General features: G+C 47.9%; 2 protein-coding genes across 6 annotated transcripts in view; one reads left to right on the forward strand and one right to left on the reverse strand.

Annotated features, from left to right (window-relative positions):
• The window catches only part of LOC142564349 (venom metalloproteinase antarease-like TfasMP_A), a 63,018-nt gene extending 50,951 nt beyond the window's left edge, over positions 1 to 12,067 (forward strand). Inside the window, exons 9-10 of the mRNA XM_075675322.1 lie at positions 7,313 to 7,447; positions 11,844 to 12,067. Of these exons, the coding sequence (XP_075531437.1) occupies positions 7,313 to 7,447; positions 11,844 to 11,957 (249 nt within the window). The 3' untranslated portion in view covers positions 11,958 to 12,067. The remainder of the gene's footprint in view (positions 1 to 7,312; positions 7,448 to 11,843) is intronic.
• Positions 12,068 to 13,613: 1,546 nt separating this feature from the next.
• Positions 13,614 to 16,657, reverse strand: part of LOC142564351 (venom metalloproteinase BumaMPs1-like) — a 77,383-nt gene continuing 74,339 nt past the window's right edge. For all 5 annotated transcript variants that reach the window (XM_075675326.1, XM_075675327.1, XM_075675323.1 and 2 more), the window contains one exon: positions 13,614 to 13,767. In XM_075675326.1, coding sequence (XP_075531441.1) covers positions 13,678 to 13,767 — 90 coding nt within the window. In that variant the 3' untranslated portion in view covers positions 13,614 to 13,677. The remainder of the gene's footprint in view (positions 13,768 to 16,657) is intronic.

The following is a 16,657-nucleotide window of genomic DNA, read 5'->3' on the forward strand; positions in this document are numbered from 1 at the left end:
CTATTTCATGGTTCAATATCGCCATCACCGACGATGGCACCAAGAAATTCCTGGAAATGGGTGTTCTACGCAGCTTCTTCACTGACTCCGGTAACCGCCACAGTCGTTTGACACACGCTCCAGCTAATTGCACCGTCATCGCAGGAAGCAACACACGCCAGTTTAAGTCAAGCTTGGCAATCCCTGCCTACGAAGCTCCCCTTCTTTCTGTGTGTTCAGTGAACAAAGGTGCGGGTGTGAATGTGTGAACTCTCGCCCCCAACGCGGATCCTCCGGCGACTTTGGAAGTTCCTAGTGGACGAAGGTGGGACTGCAGATTTGCCTGGCTAAGGAATCTAGGGAGAATATGGGGAATAACTGGACATTTTCAGCTCCTCAATGTGCTTCAATTGAATCATGCCAGATTGTTGACACGTAATCTTCTCCGCTCCGCACGTAGATATTGCAAATAAACCCAGTACTCCTCGTTCTCGATGAGAGCATGTTCGTCCCTTTAACAACATCTTTATCGTGGATGAGTCTGATGACAGTATGGGCCAGCCTTTGACACGCTCGACCACAACTCGTACAACTCCCGCAGTAGGATGTTGGCGTACACCGGTGACAAAAATTGCGGAAGAACACATCTGACAACCACTGTCCGGCGGTAATTCATTAGATTTGAGGCAATATGGCGGCCAATTGCATTGTCTCGTGGAAACGAGCTAAGTTTAAGGTTAGTACTTTAGCGGGACTGCTATTTCGTGCTTACCTAAGAACAATCGGTGACATCTAAAGCCGCCGCTGCGAAGCAAGTACGTGGCTTCCGAAATTCACAGCACGCTCTTGCGTGCAAATGCTGAGAAAAGTGTCATGTTGCAACTGGGTTGCTCACTCGCGCTTTCTTCTGAACATGCTGCGCCATCAAGTGGTACCGCCGAGAAGCCTGTTCGTCGTAACCGAGACCAGACGCATGGTGCGCTGGTGCCTTCGAACGCTCAGAATAGTTCCCTCGCTTGCAGCACACTCAGTTGCACTTACTGAGCCACACAGGCTCGCAAGACGTTCATTAAAGACCTACACATACCCAGTGTATTCATAGCGCAGCTCCCTAAAGCGTTGGCATGAAGAAGGCTAAAAGAAGCCTCACACGCCCAGTGTATTTGCGATGCTACCTGCAAATGCGTCGTATCGCCATACTTGAGCAGCCCTTGGGACATCGACTCGTTTTCGCTACACAGAGCCAAAATTTAAGGGATCTTTTCTGTCATTGTAGAGCGTCAGATTTCCGGTGGCAGATACCTACTTATAGAAGTTGCCGTCAAAGACTATAATTTAAGAGTATCACGCACCTGCTGGCATGTACGCAGTGACTAAAGTTGGCATCAAAAATGTTTACCGGAGACCAGCACAGACCGTGTGGTGCCCACCCACTGCTACAAATCACCGTCAAAGAGTTTCTTCGAAGAGCGGTTCCTACCCAGTGACTTCTCTTCAGTCACACACATGGGCTGAAAATAGGTTCGTTGAAGAGCAGCACGTATGCGCACATTGTCACAAACTCAGTGACCCAAGTTTGCGCAAAGTTTTGTTTCGAACCTCGTTGCTTCAAGACAGCAGTCCGGTGCGCTACACACTCGATCACTTACTACCTATAAAGGCAAGTAGCCAAAAAAAGAGTGGTTAGAACAAGCTTATAAACATCGATACATTAGGGTAGATACATGGAACTCAGAAAGTGTGTGAAGTACCGAAAGAAATCTGAAAAGTTAAAATGATACTTCAAAGTCACCACCACTACTGGCTAGTAGCTCTCGAACTACAAGAACTCAACTGTGCATGAACGCTGCATGAACACTGCTCACGATGAATGCCACCGCACGTTAGTCAATTGTGTAGAAGTACACACCCTGCACCACTTAGGGGTTCCATGTCTCTTGGATGCGGTGCATAGTAGACGCGGAGTCCGTGCACGCCTTAATGCATGTCAACGGAAAATTCTACATGAAATCTCACGACGCTTTTTATAGTTTCATCACCAACGTCCATTTTTCGCTAGCTCTCACCTTTACCGTAAGGAGACGACGGCGGCAGCGGAGCACCGGACCAGCTGACGAGAGGAAGTCTAGGTACCTATAAGGCGAGAAGGTAGGGCGCTAAGCAAGCGAAGTGATCGACATCGCTTCTTTACTCAATCTATACCCTACGTTGGCTCCTGGTGGACCCGGACGAATAAAAAGGCTATAGAATTATAGGCTAGAAACGTAAACAAGCGCAAAAACTGTAGACACGTGTAAATCTATAAATCGCATGGGAAAGGTGAGCAATATGTCACCATTGCCTTCGTCTATGTTGTCTTCCTCTGTGCTTGAACTTTTTTAACATGAACCTATTATGCAGGACAAAAGGACTGCTAACAATGATATAACGACCTGGTGAACACGCTATTACGAAGGAATAAAGCCAAGCAGAACTTCCCTGTTCTGGCTCTTATATCGGAACTTTTGTAAAACTTGAACACTTGTCACGGCAGCTCGAGTGGGTTTATACTACGTTACGTGGAATATAACACTGTAGTGACCATCCGCCACAACACGCTGTCCCCCACTTTTGCGAAATCAAGCTACCTCGTCTGTCCTTGACGTGGGGTCATTGCGCCTGCTTACCTTTGATATAAGGTAAGCTGTCCAATAGGGGCGCCACCACAGACACTCGGCAAGCTTGCTTTTTCTGCGGAATAAAGCCAGGCGACCCCGTTCTCAACCTGTCAAAACGTGCAATACTTGCCCCCGCCAAACAAGGTGAGCTCCCAAAAGTCGTGACCCAGGACATTTACATTTTTTTTCCGAACACTGCCATGGACAACGGTGCTCCTACTCCTGCTGACAGAGAATACACCAGGTTTACGCCTCCTGTCATCGTTGTAGAACATCAGCTTGGTAGCTTTTGGCACAAGAATCCTCGTGTTTGGTTTGTGCAAATTGAGGCGCGTTTTCAACTCCGGCGCATCATTTCACAGACAGCAAAGTACCTGCACGTTGCCGCCGCGCCACTTTCCGCGCCGACGTGTCGGTCGTTCCCGCCACGGCCGCAGATCACAAACGCAGCAAGACCACACCCACGCTGCACGCAGTGAACACTGCCATTGCATAGTGAAGGCTCTGGTCAATAACGCTACACACAGGACTCCAGCGCTTGCACAGATGGGTGTTTGTGATCACTGAAATCAACTTTGCCATAGTGGAAGCGAGCTTGCTCAGCCATTTCAACCTAGATGTGAGTGTTCAAGAAGTCCTCTAAAGGATAACATCACATCACTTGATGTACTAGGCCTGCAGTCTAACCTCACCTCACCTGGCATCGGTACGTTCTGGGCGGTCTTAATGTACGACAACATACTCGCTGAGTACTCTCAACTCACCAAGGCTAGAAACGATGCGCAGCCCGTGAAACACAATGGCACGCACCGTATCACCACTATTGGCCCGTCTGTACCCTCGCAGCCACGGAAGCTTCCTCGATGGACGTTGGAAGTCCCCCGCCATGAGTTAGCATACACGCTTTAGCTCGGCGTTATTTGTTGTTCCCCCAGCAATTGGTCTTCACCAATTTGCAAAGCAGGACAGTGGCGACTGGCGGCCTTGTGGCGATTACCGAACATTGAATGCTGTCACCACTCAGGATCAATATGCACTTGTCCACATACATTAATTTGGCGTTCGTGTCACAGGAACCAAAGTATACAGCAAGATTGATTTCATGAGCGCGTACCAGCGCTCATGAAATCGACGCTTGCTGTATGAAATCGACGCTTGCTGTATGAGCTCGTACCAGCGCTTTCCTGTCGACCCAGCGACATTTCGATGACAGCAGACACTACTCCATTTGGCCTATTTGAGTTTGTCGGTATGGTTTTCGGTTTCAAGAACCCGGCGCAAACATTTCAAAGGCTCATGGACGAGATTATGCTAGCACCCCCGTTCAATTTCGCCTACCTCGACGATATTCTCGTTGCAAGTCGGATAGACAAAGAGCAGAACGAGCACCTTCACTTTCTATTTGAGCGACTGGATCAACACAGCCTGATCGTAAAGCCCCAGAACTGCATATTCTGAGTTGAACCATGGACTTTTTCGGCCATCGCATCTCACTCCAAGACATCAAGCCACTGGAATAACGGTGCGGGCACTCGAGGACTTCCCCTCTCCAACCTCCTTCCGAAAGTTCTGCTAGCTTCTTGGGGTCACAAATTATCACAGGCCCTTCATACCATCTTGTGCACCATTTTCGCAGCCGCTTATTTACCTGCAGTGTCGTGACTCCAAGAAGCCGCCTACCTGCCACAGTTTCTCGGAGCACGAACACTCCTTCCAGGACTCCAAAGCGCGGTTGGCTACTGCAGTGTTGCTGATTCATCCATTGGCCGACTCCCCGACTCGCCTTATGGTAGACGTGTCGACCACGGTAACGGGTGCAGTACTGCAGCAGCACGATGGCGCAGACTGCAGGCCGCTGGACTTCATCTCAAAGCTCTTCAAGCCCCAGAATCTCGCTACGGGAGTTTCGTGAGGCAGATTTTGAGTATCTATTGCGCTGTCAAGCATTTCCGTTCTTTTACTTGAAGGCTATGGCTTTTATATTCTGACCGACTACCAGCCGTCAACCTTCACTTTCAGGAACAACACTTCCTGGTACTCAGAGCTTCGGTAACGTTCGGTGAGCATTGGTAACTTTCTTTAGCTTCAAGTTTTCTGCGGGCATCCACCATTTCTGTATGACCAAAGATCAGGCAGCTCACGCACTTTCGTAGGTCGGCGCTATGCCTGCTTGCCCTGCGGATTTACAAGCTCTAGCTTCCATCCAGCAAAACGACCCTGAGCTGCGACAATTGCGGGAAAACGGCTCATCGCTCCAGCTTGCGGAGGTGCCACTTCCCTACACAACATTGTTCACGTGCGACACATCGCAACCAGCTCTTCACCAGTTCATGCCCCATCAGTTGCGGCGGCCAGTATTCGATTCACTGCAATTGCTAAGCCATCCCGGCATCAGAACGACAAGAATGCTTATCCAAAACCTCTTCATTTGGCCCGGGATGAACAAAGGTGCACGAAGATTGGCAAGGATCTGCCAAGTCTGTCAAACCATGTAAGTGACCCGGTACATGCGGTCAGCGGTGCAGCCGTTTTGGTCCACCAGAATGTGCTTTCGATGACGCGTATTTAGACTTGGTGGGGCCTCTTCCGTCATGCCAAGGCTTCTGGTACCTCATCATGTGCGTAGACCGGTACTCAAGGTGGCCGGAGGCGACGCCTCTACCAAACATCAGGACCGAAGTAGTGGCGAAAGCCTTTGTTGCTGCGTGGGTATGGCGGCACAGTTGTCCTTTAGAATTGTCGGGTCAGTAGGTATTCTCAAAGCTCACTTTTTCTGCCCTGACGAGACTGCTTGATATGCGCCTTCATAACACCACTGCTTCCCACCCACAGAACAACGTTATGGTCGAGTGTCTTCACCACAACTGAATGGGTCACGGACCGGCACGCTCAACAGACAGCACTGGACAGAAAGTCTACCCCTGGTTCTTTTGGGGCTGCGAACAACAATCAAGCATTACTTCGGAGTCAGCGCAGCCGATATTTTCTATGGATCGACAATCCAATTTCAAAGCCAGTTTTTCGGCACCCAGCATGGCACGTTGCAGGCTTCGACCTGCACCTCCACGAACTGCTCGTGGGCAGCCTGTGTTTAGTTTCCCGACAGTGGCCACAACCAGGTGGCTTGATAAAGTGGTTTTGCGGCACCACTTTATCAAGCCACCGTTAGCTCCTTTATGTGAAGGCCCCTATCGTGTGGTTTCGCACTCAGAGAACCTTGAAGGTTCATGCACATGGCAGGAGAGAGAGATAATTTAATTGAAAGAAGGCAGAGAGGTCGGCCTGAGCGAAGTTGCTCTAGCCTGCTACTCTGCACAGAGACAGTGTCGTGTGACCGCGTGTGACCTTGAACATTAACGCTTCATTCCTTGCGCCATTCACACCTAAACCTCCGGCATTCTTGGGGTGGGTGGGGGGATAATTGTAATAACTGTCTCTCACTATACGTTGTCCTCCGCTTCAGGGAAATTCAGTTACCTCGCCTGGCCTCCATGTAAAGATCATTGCCTCGTGCTATTTCTTGGAAGTGAGATGGCTTCCCGAAACGGGCGCCACCATAGTCACTCGGCCAACCTACTTTTACTATAGTTGACTCTCCGTTCTCGACCTGTGAACACGCGTGTTACTTTCCTCCGCTAAACCAAGCTCCCAAAAGCGAGTACAATTTCGCGGATCGAAGCTGTTTCGTGAGCAAAGAAAGGTAAATCACTGACCAAGCAGACGAATAATGGCTGCATAAGTTTGCCACAACAGTAACGCATTCAGATGAATGGCATGCTAGTCGCGATGGTCGGGGGAAAGCAGCATAACAAGCATGTAGCAGAAGAATTGAAAACGGGAAGAGTTGATACTGATTCGTGCTATCGGTTGAATAAAAAATTGGAAGATGAGCGTGCGATTAACGTTCGACAAGGGTAGAGCGTCTCAAATGACAGTTTTAATAAAAAAAATACGTTGCACTTGCAATGTACCAACAATATATGCTTGCTCGTTTAACATACTGTTCCTTCACCAAAAAATAAAGACAGCTAATATTTTGCTTGTAATGTCTTCCTTCCATTGCCCTTCCATGTGCGCATAGTGTGTGCAACAGATAGTGTACATGTAGGTAATTGCGGTTTCCGGTATGAAATGCAACGCGAATATAATCGGTTACACTTGCGAAAAGTGACGTCCGCGATTCGATTAGCTAGAAGCTACCAAGCAGCTTTGTAACGACAAATATGGTTAGGCTGCACGCAAGAGGAAATGCTCTAGGAATATTGATTGGTTGGATCAATTATGTACAAACAGGCGTGACTACAACACCTCGCAAATTTGTGAAAGAGCTTGCAGGACTTTAGACACATCATAACTGTTGCTATAAACAGAGCAGACGCGATTTCAGCTTGCCTTTTAACGAGTTATAAGTTATCTCAATAGTAAGCGATGTGCTATAGAAAATTTCCCTAGTGGGTTAGAAATTTTAATTTAGCAACAATACTTTCTTTGTGCGGCAAAAGTTGATGATTACAATTTAGGTGAGCTACACATGTGCGCTGCTCATGTTCATTGCTTGGTGCGGCAAGATTTTAAGGGTAGCCTTTGAACAAAAGCAAGCACGCGTTGCCATTTACATAAAAGTATCTTGGCGAAGTCTCGTGGGCCTCCTAATGGGATTTATTTCTGTTTTCTAGTATTACAGCGATGAACACAGCATTGAAAGGTGCATTCTAATTTGTGTAACAATTGATACAGTTGGACAAAGAGTACACAACATGCATAATGCGCCAGACTACATGGACTGTCGCATCCAAGGTGGCCCACCAAAGGTAAGATAATAGGCGAAGCCTATATCCAGAAAGACCAAACAACAGTGTTTTTGGCTGGTGAACAAATTGATGTAAACACGTACGCCGACGATGCAGGTGATATGTCAAAGAAATCATTCCAATAGCAAATACATATGTACAGTCTGTTTCACACTTAGGGGAAAACTCGGAGCGCGTGGCATCGGCGATGCGGCGAGCGCTGGAGTCGTGCGGGGGAAGATGCTCGCGCAGGCGCAGGCGCTCTAGGGAGGCGGGGTCGTGATCTGCGTCGTCTGCTACGGCGGCGCGCGCTGGCCGCATTGTCGGGAAGAGTGCTACGGTCAGAGGCAGTGGGCGTATTCCATTGTTACTGCGGTAACTGAGCCGATATTCCTTATTAAGCGTTGTGCAACGCCAAACTCTGAGCTTTCATTGGCCACATTCGAGTCCTACGAACTTCTTTTGACGACATGCTTCTTTCGTTCTTTCGAAAGGCCGGGGTACTTAGTGCGTGCACATATATTTCTTCGCTGTGTGTGTTACCGTAACACGCAACGACAAGAAAGGGACACCGAACTGTGCGCGCAACGTGCTCGGTCTTTATTTGGCGCGAAAGGAAAACAGAACACTCAATATAATGACTATGCGAGTCGAACACGATGAAACAAACGGGTAAGAATGAAAGAATGCTTTGGGTTAAGGTATTGAGCTCAAAGCGTTTCTTCTGGACAATAGTTCATTACACAAGACAGGTTCTGTCAGCCGACGAGGAAATGCACATGGCACGCTCCGAACATCCCTTAGTACCTTGTCATGTCCCCAGCGGCAGCGATGACAGCGCTTATTCTGGAGGGCAGTGATGTGTAAAGTGACTCCGTAAGTGATGTGTCCATTCGGAGCACGTCCCACTCGCTCACGATGATGGACCAGAGCCTGTCCTCGGACAAGCCATGCAGAGGATGGCGCGCCAGCGATAATTTCAATAAGCCCCAGACATTTTCAATGATGTTGAGGTCCGGGGATTGGGGCGGCCACTCCAGGACAGTGACGCCGCGCTCATGCAGCAGTTCTTGGACAACACGAGCAGTGTGGATCGGCGACCTATCGTGTTGGAATATATAGTCGCCTTCCGGGAACGGGCCGTCAAGAACGTGGGGAATGAGTACATCGTCTATGATTGCCCCGTACCTTTCAGCGGTGAACTTGCCTTCTAAGCGTATCAGTGGGCCAAGACCATCTTTGGTAATGCAAGCCCACACGCTCACACTTGTGCGCCCACTCGCAGCAACCCGTTGCAGGTACCGCGGCATATAGCTGGGACAAGAAAAGAAAGCACCTATTGGTTACGGGTATTTTAGATTGGATAATGAACTTGTCTAATAATCTGGACCAACCACAGAGAAGTTCATGTTTACAGCATGCATTGCGAGCACTGGCTCGAATCACAAGCGCATGCCCTTCCTGCGATGGTGAAACGTCAATCCTTAGCGCAATAAGTTGTTCACTCGAGGTGCAGAGGCCTACTTTATTAAGCAAATATATTAGCCTATTATAGTTGCACTTTTTACTTAATTGGAGAAATATCTTAACACTGAATTATTCGTCTTCCCAAAGCAAATAAAATTAGGCTGGATCCGCATGCGAGGTAAACGAACTTAAATATTATGAACTGCCAAGATTAGGGTCCTGGGCTTGCTGCTATACACGAGCACCCGCAACGACGAGACCATCAACAAACTTACCACCAAGGCAATGGACGCCATCCGGCTCATACACCGAGTTTCGACACGTCGGGCGGGCATGCGTGAGGACAGTTTCGGGCGCCTTCTCCAGTAGTTCACGATCAGTCACGTCGCCTACGTTGCGGCCTACTCCAACTGGCAGGTCACTGACAGGAGCAAGCTGATCAAACGGGCTTACAAGATGGCGCTGGGCTTAATGGAGACCACGAGTAGGGCTCGGCTCCTGCAGTTCAGTGTCCATAACACCCAAGAATAAATAGCCGAGGCGCAGCTCACCTCACAATTATACCGTCTCTCTACGACCATGGCAGGTCGCAGTATTCTGACGTCCCTGGGTTACAACCCCTCATCTCCCAGCCGGCAACCGTGCGCGATCAGCGAGGAGGCACGGGCCCACATCCGCGTGGACCCAATCCCGAAGAACATGCACTCCGAGTTGAGTACGGCGGCAAGAACGGCGGCAGGGGCGGGCCAAGGCCTTCACCGAACAAGACGCTCAAGACTCGCACGCCTGGTACGTGGACGCAGCGGAATACAAGAGGGAACGCTTCGCGTCAGTTGTCGTTGCGGCGGCTACCGGCACCAAGACAACGGTAGCGAGCATGCGGTGCACGGACGCCACAGACACCGAGGAGGTTGCCATCGCTCTGGAGATCTCCGAGGGTGTGTCTCACTGTGCTCAGCGACTCCAGGAACGCCATGCGCAACTTTGCCAAGGGGCAAGTATGTGCGCCGGCGGCCGCCATCGTCGGCAAGGTCCAGCTCCAAGACTGTGACAGCACTATCCGTATCAAGTGGTTCCCGGCGCAAGCCGGCAAGCGTGCATCCTCACCGAACCCCAATGAGACGGCCCATTCGGCGGCGCGAGTGCTTACCCTCCGCGCCCCCGAGAGTAACCATTCCGTGTGGTAGTTAGAAATCAAGGACCCAGTGACCAGTTATAGCGAAGCTACCCAGTGGAACTGCTTAGCTCGACGGACAATGCCGCCTCACCACCGGGCATTCAGTCGGGAGGAGGCCGTCATCCTAAGGCAGATACAGACCGGGTCACTCCTCGCCCCGGCAATGCTACAGGTGCTTCACCCAGAACTCTACCCGAGTAACGTGTGTGGTGTTTGTGCGGTGGCTGCGGTGGAGCAATGGCACATCATGTGGAACTGTGTCAGGTTCCGGACCGAAGCAACCTCTAGCACATACCCGCCCAAACTTCAAAGTGCAGTGCAGTCTACAGACAAAAACAGCAAACTATGGGCCATCTAGCAGGCCCGGGGTGCGCTCAAAAAGCACGAGCCTCGCGACAACTCCACAAATGGGCCGAACTGGGGTAGTGCAGTGTAAGGCATAACCCCGGGTCGACGCTTCGTCAACTTCATGACGCGTTAAATCGTCAGTTGCCGGCACGTTAATAGAGGTATTCGTATTCTATCCTGAAGCAATGTTTCAAAGCTCCTAATGTGTTCAAGAGTAGAAAAAACCGCGTGCGGGCTCCTCTGCCAGTCGCAATTTTTGTTTTTATGTCCCGCGTGGCGACCAGCGTTGGGTGGTTGGGCGCTGTCACCCTGCACCGAATGCGTTTCAATTATTCCTGATACTGTGCGCGTCTGGTTACATACAAGGAGCAAACACACCGTTTCCATCCCTGCTTGGCGTATTTGATGTGTTGTACCATTTGAGCGAATTATCTGGTTTACAGCAGACGTGATACGCTTGGTACCTGACATGATTCGCTTCGCTGGTATTCATGTGAGCACAACTAGTGTCCAGCTGCTACTCGTGCGCATCAAAGAAACTGTTTATCCCAGGTCATTCAATTGATAAATTAACCAAAACGTTCCTTCAATACTGATACAGTTCTGCATCAATTATCGCATATGATCGCCAATATTAAAGCGTGGTATGTTGAAGTACTGAAAATACCGCCAAGCTTCCCATGTCAATGCTTTGGTGTGCTGCCCGCACTTCATTTCTGCGTACCCCTCCGGGCCCTTTATTACCATTATTTGATGTTATTTGTATTCTTTTGAAACTGACCCCAGTTAACGGTATGTCTTTACGTTTCTGTTATCTAAAACTTTGCCTAACCTGTTCCTTGCCAACTTGAGGCCTGGATAGTCCCTGGTCAAATAGGAAGAGTACAAGGCGGCTGGGCCGAGGGAACCAAGATCAAAACAAAATGTCGGACTAATTTGGGTCCCTCGGTAGGTGAAGCTAGTTATGTGGTGCTCTTTTATGAACCTCTTTAACCTCAACTTTGGACATTGGCTTTGTAGCACTTGATACACAACGCACTGCAATGAACCGATTATACGCCTGCTTGAGTCACTGTGCAAGTATCCCTGGGTACGTGGTGCTCTTCGATTAACATCTTTGGCTATAGCTTTCGTCACTGAGCATGTGTCAATGTGTATGTGCCGCTCTTCAAGCTATGTTGCGAAGCGAGCAGTTTCGGCTTGTCGTGCCCTCGGCAAGATGGCGGATGGCACTTCGCTGCAAGTCGATAGATAGCACTTGATGTTTTTTTATGTAAGTAATCTCTGTGCGTGAAGCTAATATGTGTAAAAAAACGAATGTAGGTGTAGGCGAGATATAATCTGAACAAAATCATACAGCAAATGCTAATGTTTGTCCAGGTGAGAGACTTAAAGCTCCTCTTACTGTTGCGTTCTCGTTTGCAGGTTTGCATTTCCCAGATTTGCATGGATGTTCCAAAAAAACCACCACCATTGCATGAGTGGTTGAAGACTCGTGCAAGTGGCGAGTTCCATGTATCTGATGACCTGTATAAATAGGGTGCGGATAAAAAGTGGCCCCTTCAGACGGTACGATGTTAGCGGCATATACTTGTTGTGTGTGTTGCATAAGAAATTTGGTAATGTTCTCTTGAGTTTTACAAGGCAATAAAGATACATACCACAACAAAATTAGTTTATCAGCGTGTTGAAAAGGTTGCTTCACACGTTACCAACACGCTGCAAATGAATTCTTCGAAGCACGTGCATAACCGTGTGCTGCCTTTGGAGCCCTTACACTCTCCTAATGTAACGTCGTTGACGAACACATTAAGGCTAAGGACTACGTTAGCACTTCTATCTATAAGTGCAATTTGTTTCTTATTGTTGCAGGAAACGAGCCATCAGCTTTATTGTTCTAAAAAATAAGTTAACATTTACGAACTTTGTTGCACGGGGAATATTTCTAGTATGGAGACCACAAAATGTTCATCAAGCGAGTACATTTTGCAGTTTCCCAGGCTCTAACCTGCGATGATTGAATACAAGTGTGCTAGATGATATTGTATGGCGCCCCCATCGATGCACGAATATAGAGTGCCAACACGATGAACATCTGTAGCCAGTGAGCAAGCTGAAGTCAATGAAAAGTAGAACCACAGTGGTTTCATCGTGGTACCTTGCGGAGCGCACTCAGCGCCTGCAAAGGGGTTGTATGTCCATCACACAGTCATCGCACCGGCATACTGTTGCCGGTGCGATCCAGGTGGCTCAAGGGCCACCTGGATTTCGAAGGTGGCTTGGGTTTTAAAGGCCATGAATCCATATCCTATTATCGGGCCATTGCGAGCAATAATGTCAGCACCACGACATACAAAACGCGCGTTTTAAGCCTTCATTAGGCGACACATGCAGTTCTATGCCGACGCCTGAGCAACTTAAGGGAATATCGTCATAGCGGCCTGCAGGCTCTTGACATAGGTGACCAAATCGACGCAATATTTAGAGATTTATCGAAGGCATTAGATGCTTTCACACGCTTTAAATTGATGTCTAGCGAACCTAAATGCATGTTCTACAAATATTAACAATCCTCCACTTCCAGTGCAACATCTCCATTGTCTCAAGGAGAAGTGAAGAACTAAAGAGAAGAACCAATCACAAATACAGCTTTACCGTTAGGTGGTTTTAGGTATTGTTGATCCTTTAGTTTATACGATGGACTTGAAGGTACAATATACGTGTCCCTAATGCTACAGCGAAGCTGCCAGTGCGATAAGAAGCGCACGAGAACACAATTTGCATGCTTTCACTGTGTCCTGAAAGAAGTAGCTCATTCACCGAGTAGATATTTGGCTGTACGAAGAGGCAGGTTAGGGGTAATGCAGAGCAGATGCAAATTTAGGACCTAAATGAAAATGGCTAAAACTCCCTTTACTCCCTCTTTATAGCTGTTCCATAAAATGCCCACACATCTTTGCAGGTGTTCGGAAAGAACCAGAGGCGGCCAAAATTTTAAAATTTTTATATGATGAGGGCCACGTTATGCGATGCGTACCGAAACGTAGAAGTCTGTATGGTTATATTGGCGTCCAACGGAAACAAACCTTGACATTTCAGCCACTAAGTCATATTTGTTGAAAATTCGAGGAAATATTCGAGAACAAACCTAAATGATCAGCCAAGTGCGCCATTATTTTTTTCTTTGACAAAAACGATAGGTGAGTTCTGCATAATAAAAGGAAAAAATTGCGCTGCATTTTTAGAATGTTTATTGCCATCATCTGTACGGCGCCCTCGTAGAGACAACTTGCCAGTCCTGACGTACCTGTTCCCAGTCGTGTTCTCCACAAACACCTCGTTTGCACGTCTACACAGAAAAAAAAAGATATGCGCCATTTCCATAGCAATATTACTGTGAGAAGGCATAACACTAAATTGTTAACATCGAAACTATGGTTTGTAGTATTTTCTGATATTGGTGCGGTTAGGTTTCAGAATCGTCAGCACTGTCGTCACAAGGCTTCACTGAAGTTTTAGAGGGAAGCTGAGTACCTCTCCCGTCCAAGGAATTTTTCGTGTCGTTGTAAATAAAAAACTCCCCATACATGGGCCAATCCCAGAGATAGTGCAATGCCGGGCCGAAACGCGGTGGAGGTGCCGTTCGCCATTAAGGGGCCCCCATACACAACTTCGCTAGTCATCCTTCTTCAGAGTGGAAGAGCACAGGGTTTTCTTTAGAAATCACTGAATAATGTCGGAGATTCAAGTACAATATTGAGCATTTCGGACAGCCATTTGCGTAAACGGTTATTACGACTGGTGAGACAGACACAACGCTCATTTAATTCGAAGATCTCGCCCTCTGCCACAATAGCTGCTCATTGTGCATGTCCGTTGTCAATGCACGAAACCGTTCACGCTTTGACCCACCTTGGTGGATCCGTGCTTAAGACACTGTATTGCCGTGTATGAGTCCCCGCGAAGGCGGCCATGATTGCGATAGGAGCTGAATGCAAAAATGCGCGTGTATCGTTCATTCACTGCGCGGTAAAGAACCCCAGGTGGTCAATATCATTCTGGAGCCTTATAATAAGATCGTGGCTTTTGTCGAGAAATGCACGAGAATATATTTCAATTTTGGCATCTCTGGGAACAGCGAAGCTGCAGCTCGCCGCCTTGTGCGCATTACACCACCAAATCATCTGCGATGCGCCGCTATGGCTCAGTAGCTGTGGCACTCTGCTACTAAGCACAATGTTGCAGGTTCGATACCTTGCCGGGGCCGCTCTGTTCTGATCGGGTGTAATTCACAAGAACTGGTGCATTTATTTTTGTATGTACGTTCAAGAACCCCAGGGGTTTGAAGCTCTTGTGTAGCCCTCCCCTTACCCTCCTCTAATGCTCGGTTGTGTACACAGACTCCCGGGAGAGATGTCACATGTTTCTCTAGGGGCAATATGCGTGTGCGATAGACTGAGCTATGCGTATTAGTCTCAAGAGACAGACTGACTTGGTGCTGCTGTGACAGGCCAGGTGTTGCCACCGTGGTGTTGTATTTGGAAAAGAGAATTATTTACCCAGTACACAGACTATCTATCTATCTATCTATCTATCTATCTATCTATCTATCTATCTATCTATCTATCTATCTATCTATCTATCTATCTATCTATCTATCTATCTATCTATCTATCTATCTATCTATCTATCTATCTATCTATCTATCTATCTATCTATCTATCTATCTATCTATCTATCTATCTATCTATCTATCTATCTATCTATCTATCTATCTATCTATCTATCTATCTATCTATCTATCTATCTATCTATCTATCTATCTATCTATCTATCTATCTATCTATCTATCTATCTATCTATCTATCTATCTATCTATCTATCTATCTGTCTGTCTGTCTGTCTGTCTGTCTGTCTGTCTGTCTGTCTGTCTGTCTGTAAGTCTGCATATCTAGATCTATCTATCTATCTATCTATCTATCTGTCTATCTATCTATCTATCTATCTATCTATCTATCTATCTATCTATCTATCTATCTAATGTTTCAATATGTGTATGTAACCGTTTCCGTGCCTACCTGGGTCATGAGGTGTTCTGTGGTAGAATGGTCGGCACAATAGGCTGCTTTACTGACGTAACAGCATAAGAAACCAACCACCAAAGCAACTTGATTCGCTTAGTATAGGCCATTGTAATATGCGTGCCGCTCTGCAAGGAACGCTTGCACTCCGGCATGGGTCACTGCCGTTGAGGGACTGCGTAGACTCTAGGTACTGCTGTTCGAAGAAACTCAATGACACTGACTTGAAGTTCTGGGTACGTGCCACTAGGTCTGTGCGGGTCTTCGATGAACACCTTCTATAGCAACTTAAGTTCGGAGGCCTGTGCCACTGGTAATGTGCAACTCTTATATGACAAAAATATCACGTAAATGTCATCTTTGCTCAGCGGAATGGAAACCACGTCACAAATCTTCCTGAAGCACAGCAACGCGACGCATTAGCAGGCCGTGCCTTATAGCACTGGGTACGTGCCAATTTTCAAAGAACGCCTTTCATGCAAACGCCTTACCAAGCAGTGCCATGACGGCAGCTGGTTTGTGCTGCTCTTCGATTCAACTTTCGCCAACTTGGGTCACTGATTATAGGCCTCTGCATCTTCAGAAAACTGGGGAACAATTTTTGGCGTTCGCCGGCACCAGTGCGCCACGCTTTTCGTCTCGGAGGTGACGAGTGGACTTTGAAGCAGCGGCACTGGATGACGCAGCGTTAGCGTGTCGAGAACAAGCTCGGGAGATGAGGGCAGTTGCTGCAAAGCACGTTTCTCAGCGTTCGCACGCACTGGCATGGGATGCATTTCGGAGATCACGTGCAGGCTTCGCGGTGGCGTCGCTAGATGGCACCGGCTGTTCTTAGAGAAGCGCGAAAAAGGATTCCTGCTGCGGTACGCGCCTCATATACACCTCAATTCGACGGTGGCAATAGTTTGTATCGCCCTATTGATTCAAGGCCGAAAGCATAAAAATCTACACTCATCGGGACATAGGTTCCGTCACTTTTTTTTATTCATGTTGTTACTCACTATTTCACGTCACATCCCTGGGTGGTCTGCACACGAGGGTTAGGTATTTTATGATGCGGGGCGTCTCAGTATGCGGTACAATGTGGCATTTGCTTTTTTTTTAATAACGTAGATGGGCCCACTGGGTCTAAAGAAAGAAACTGAACTCTGTTGTATT

Source organism: Dermacentor variabilis, chromosome 11 (assembly GCF_050947875.1).
Source record: "Dermacentor variabilis isolate Ectoservices chromosome 11, ASM5094787v1, whole genome shotgun sequence".
Taxonomy (NCBI): domain Eukaryota; kingdom Metazoa; phylum Arthropoda; class Arachnida; order Ixodida; family Ixodidae; genus Dermacentor; species Dermacentor variabilis.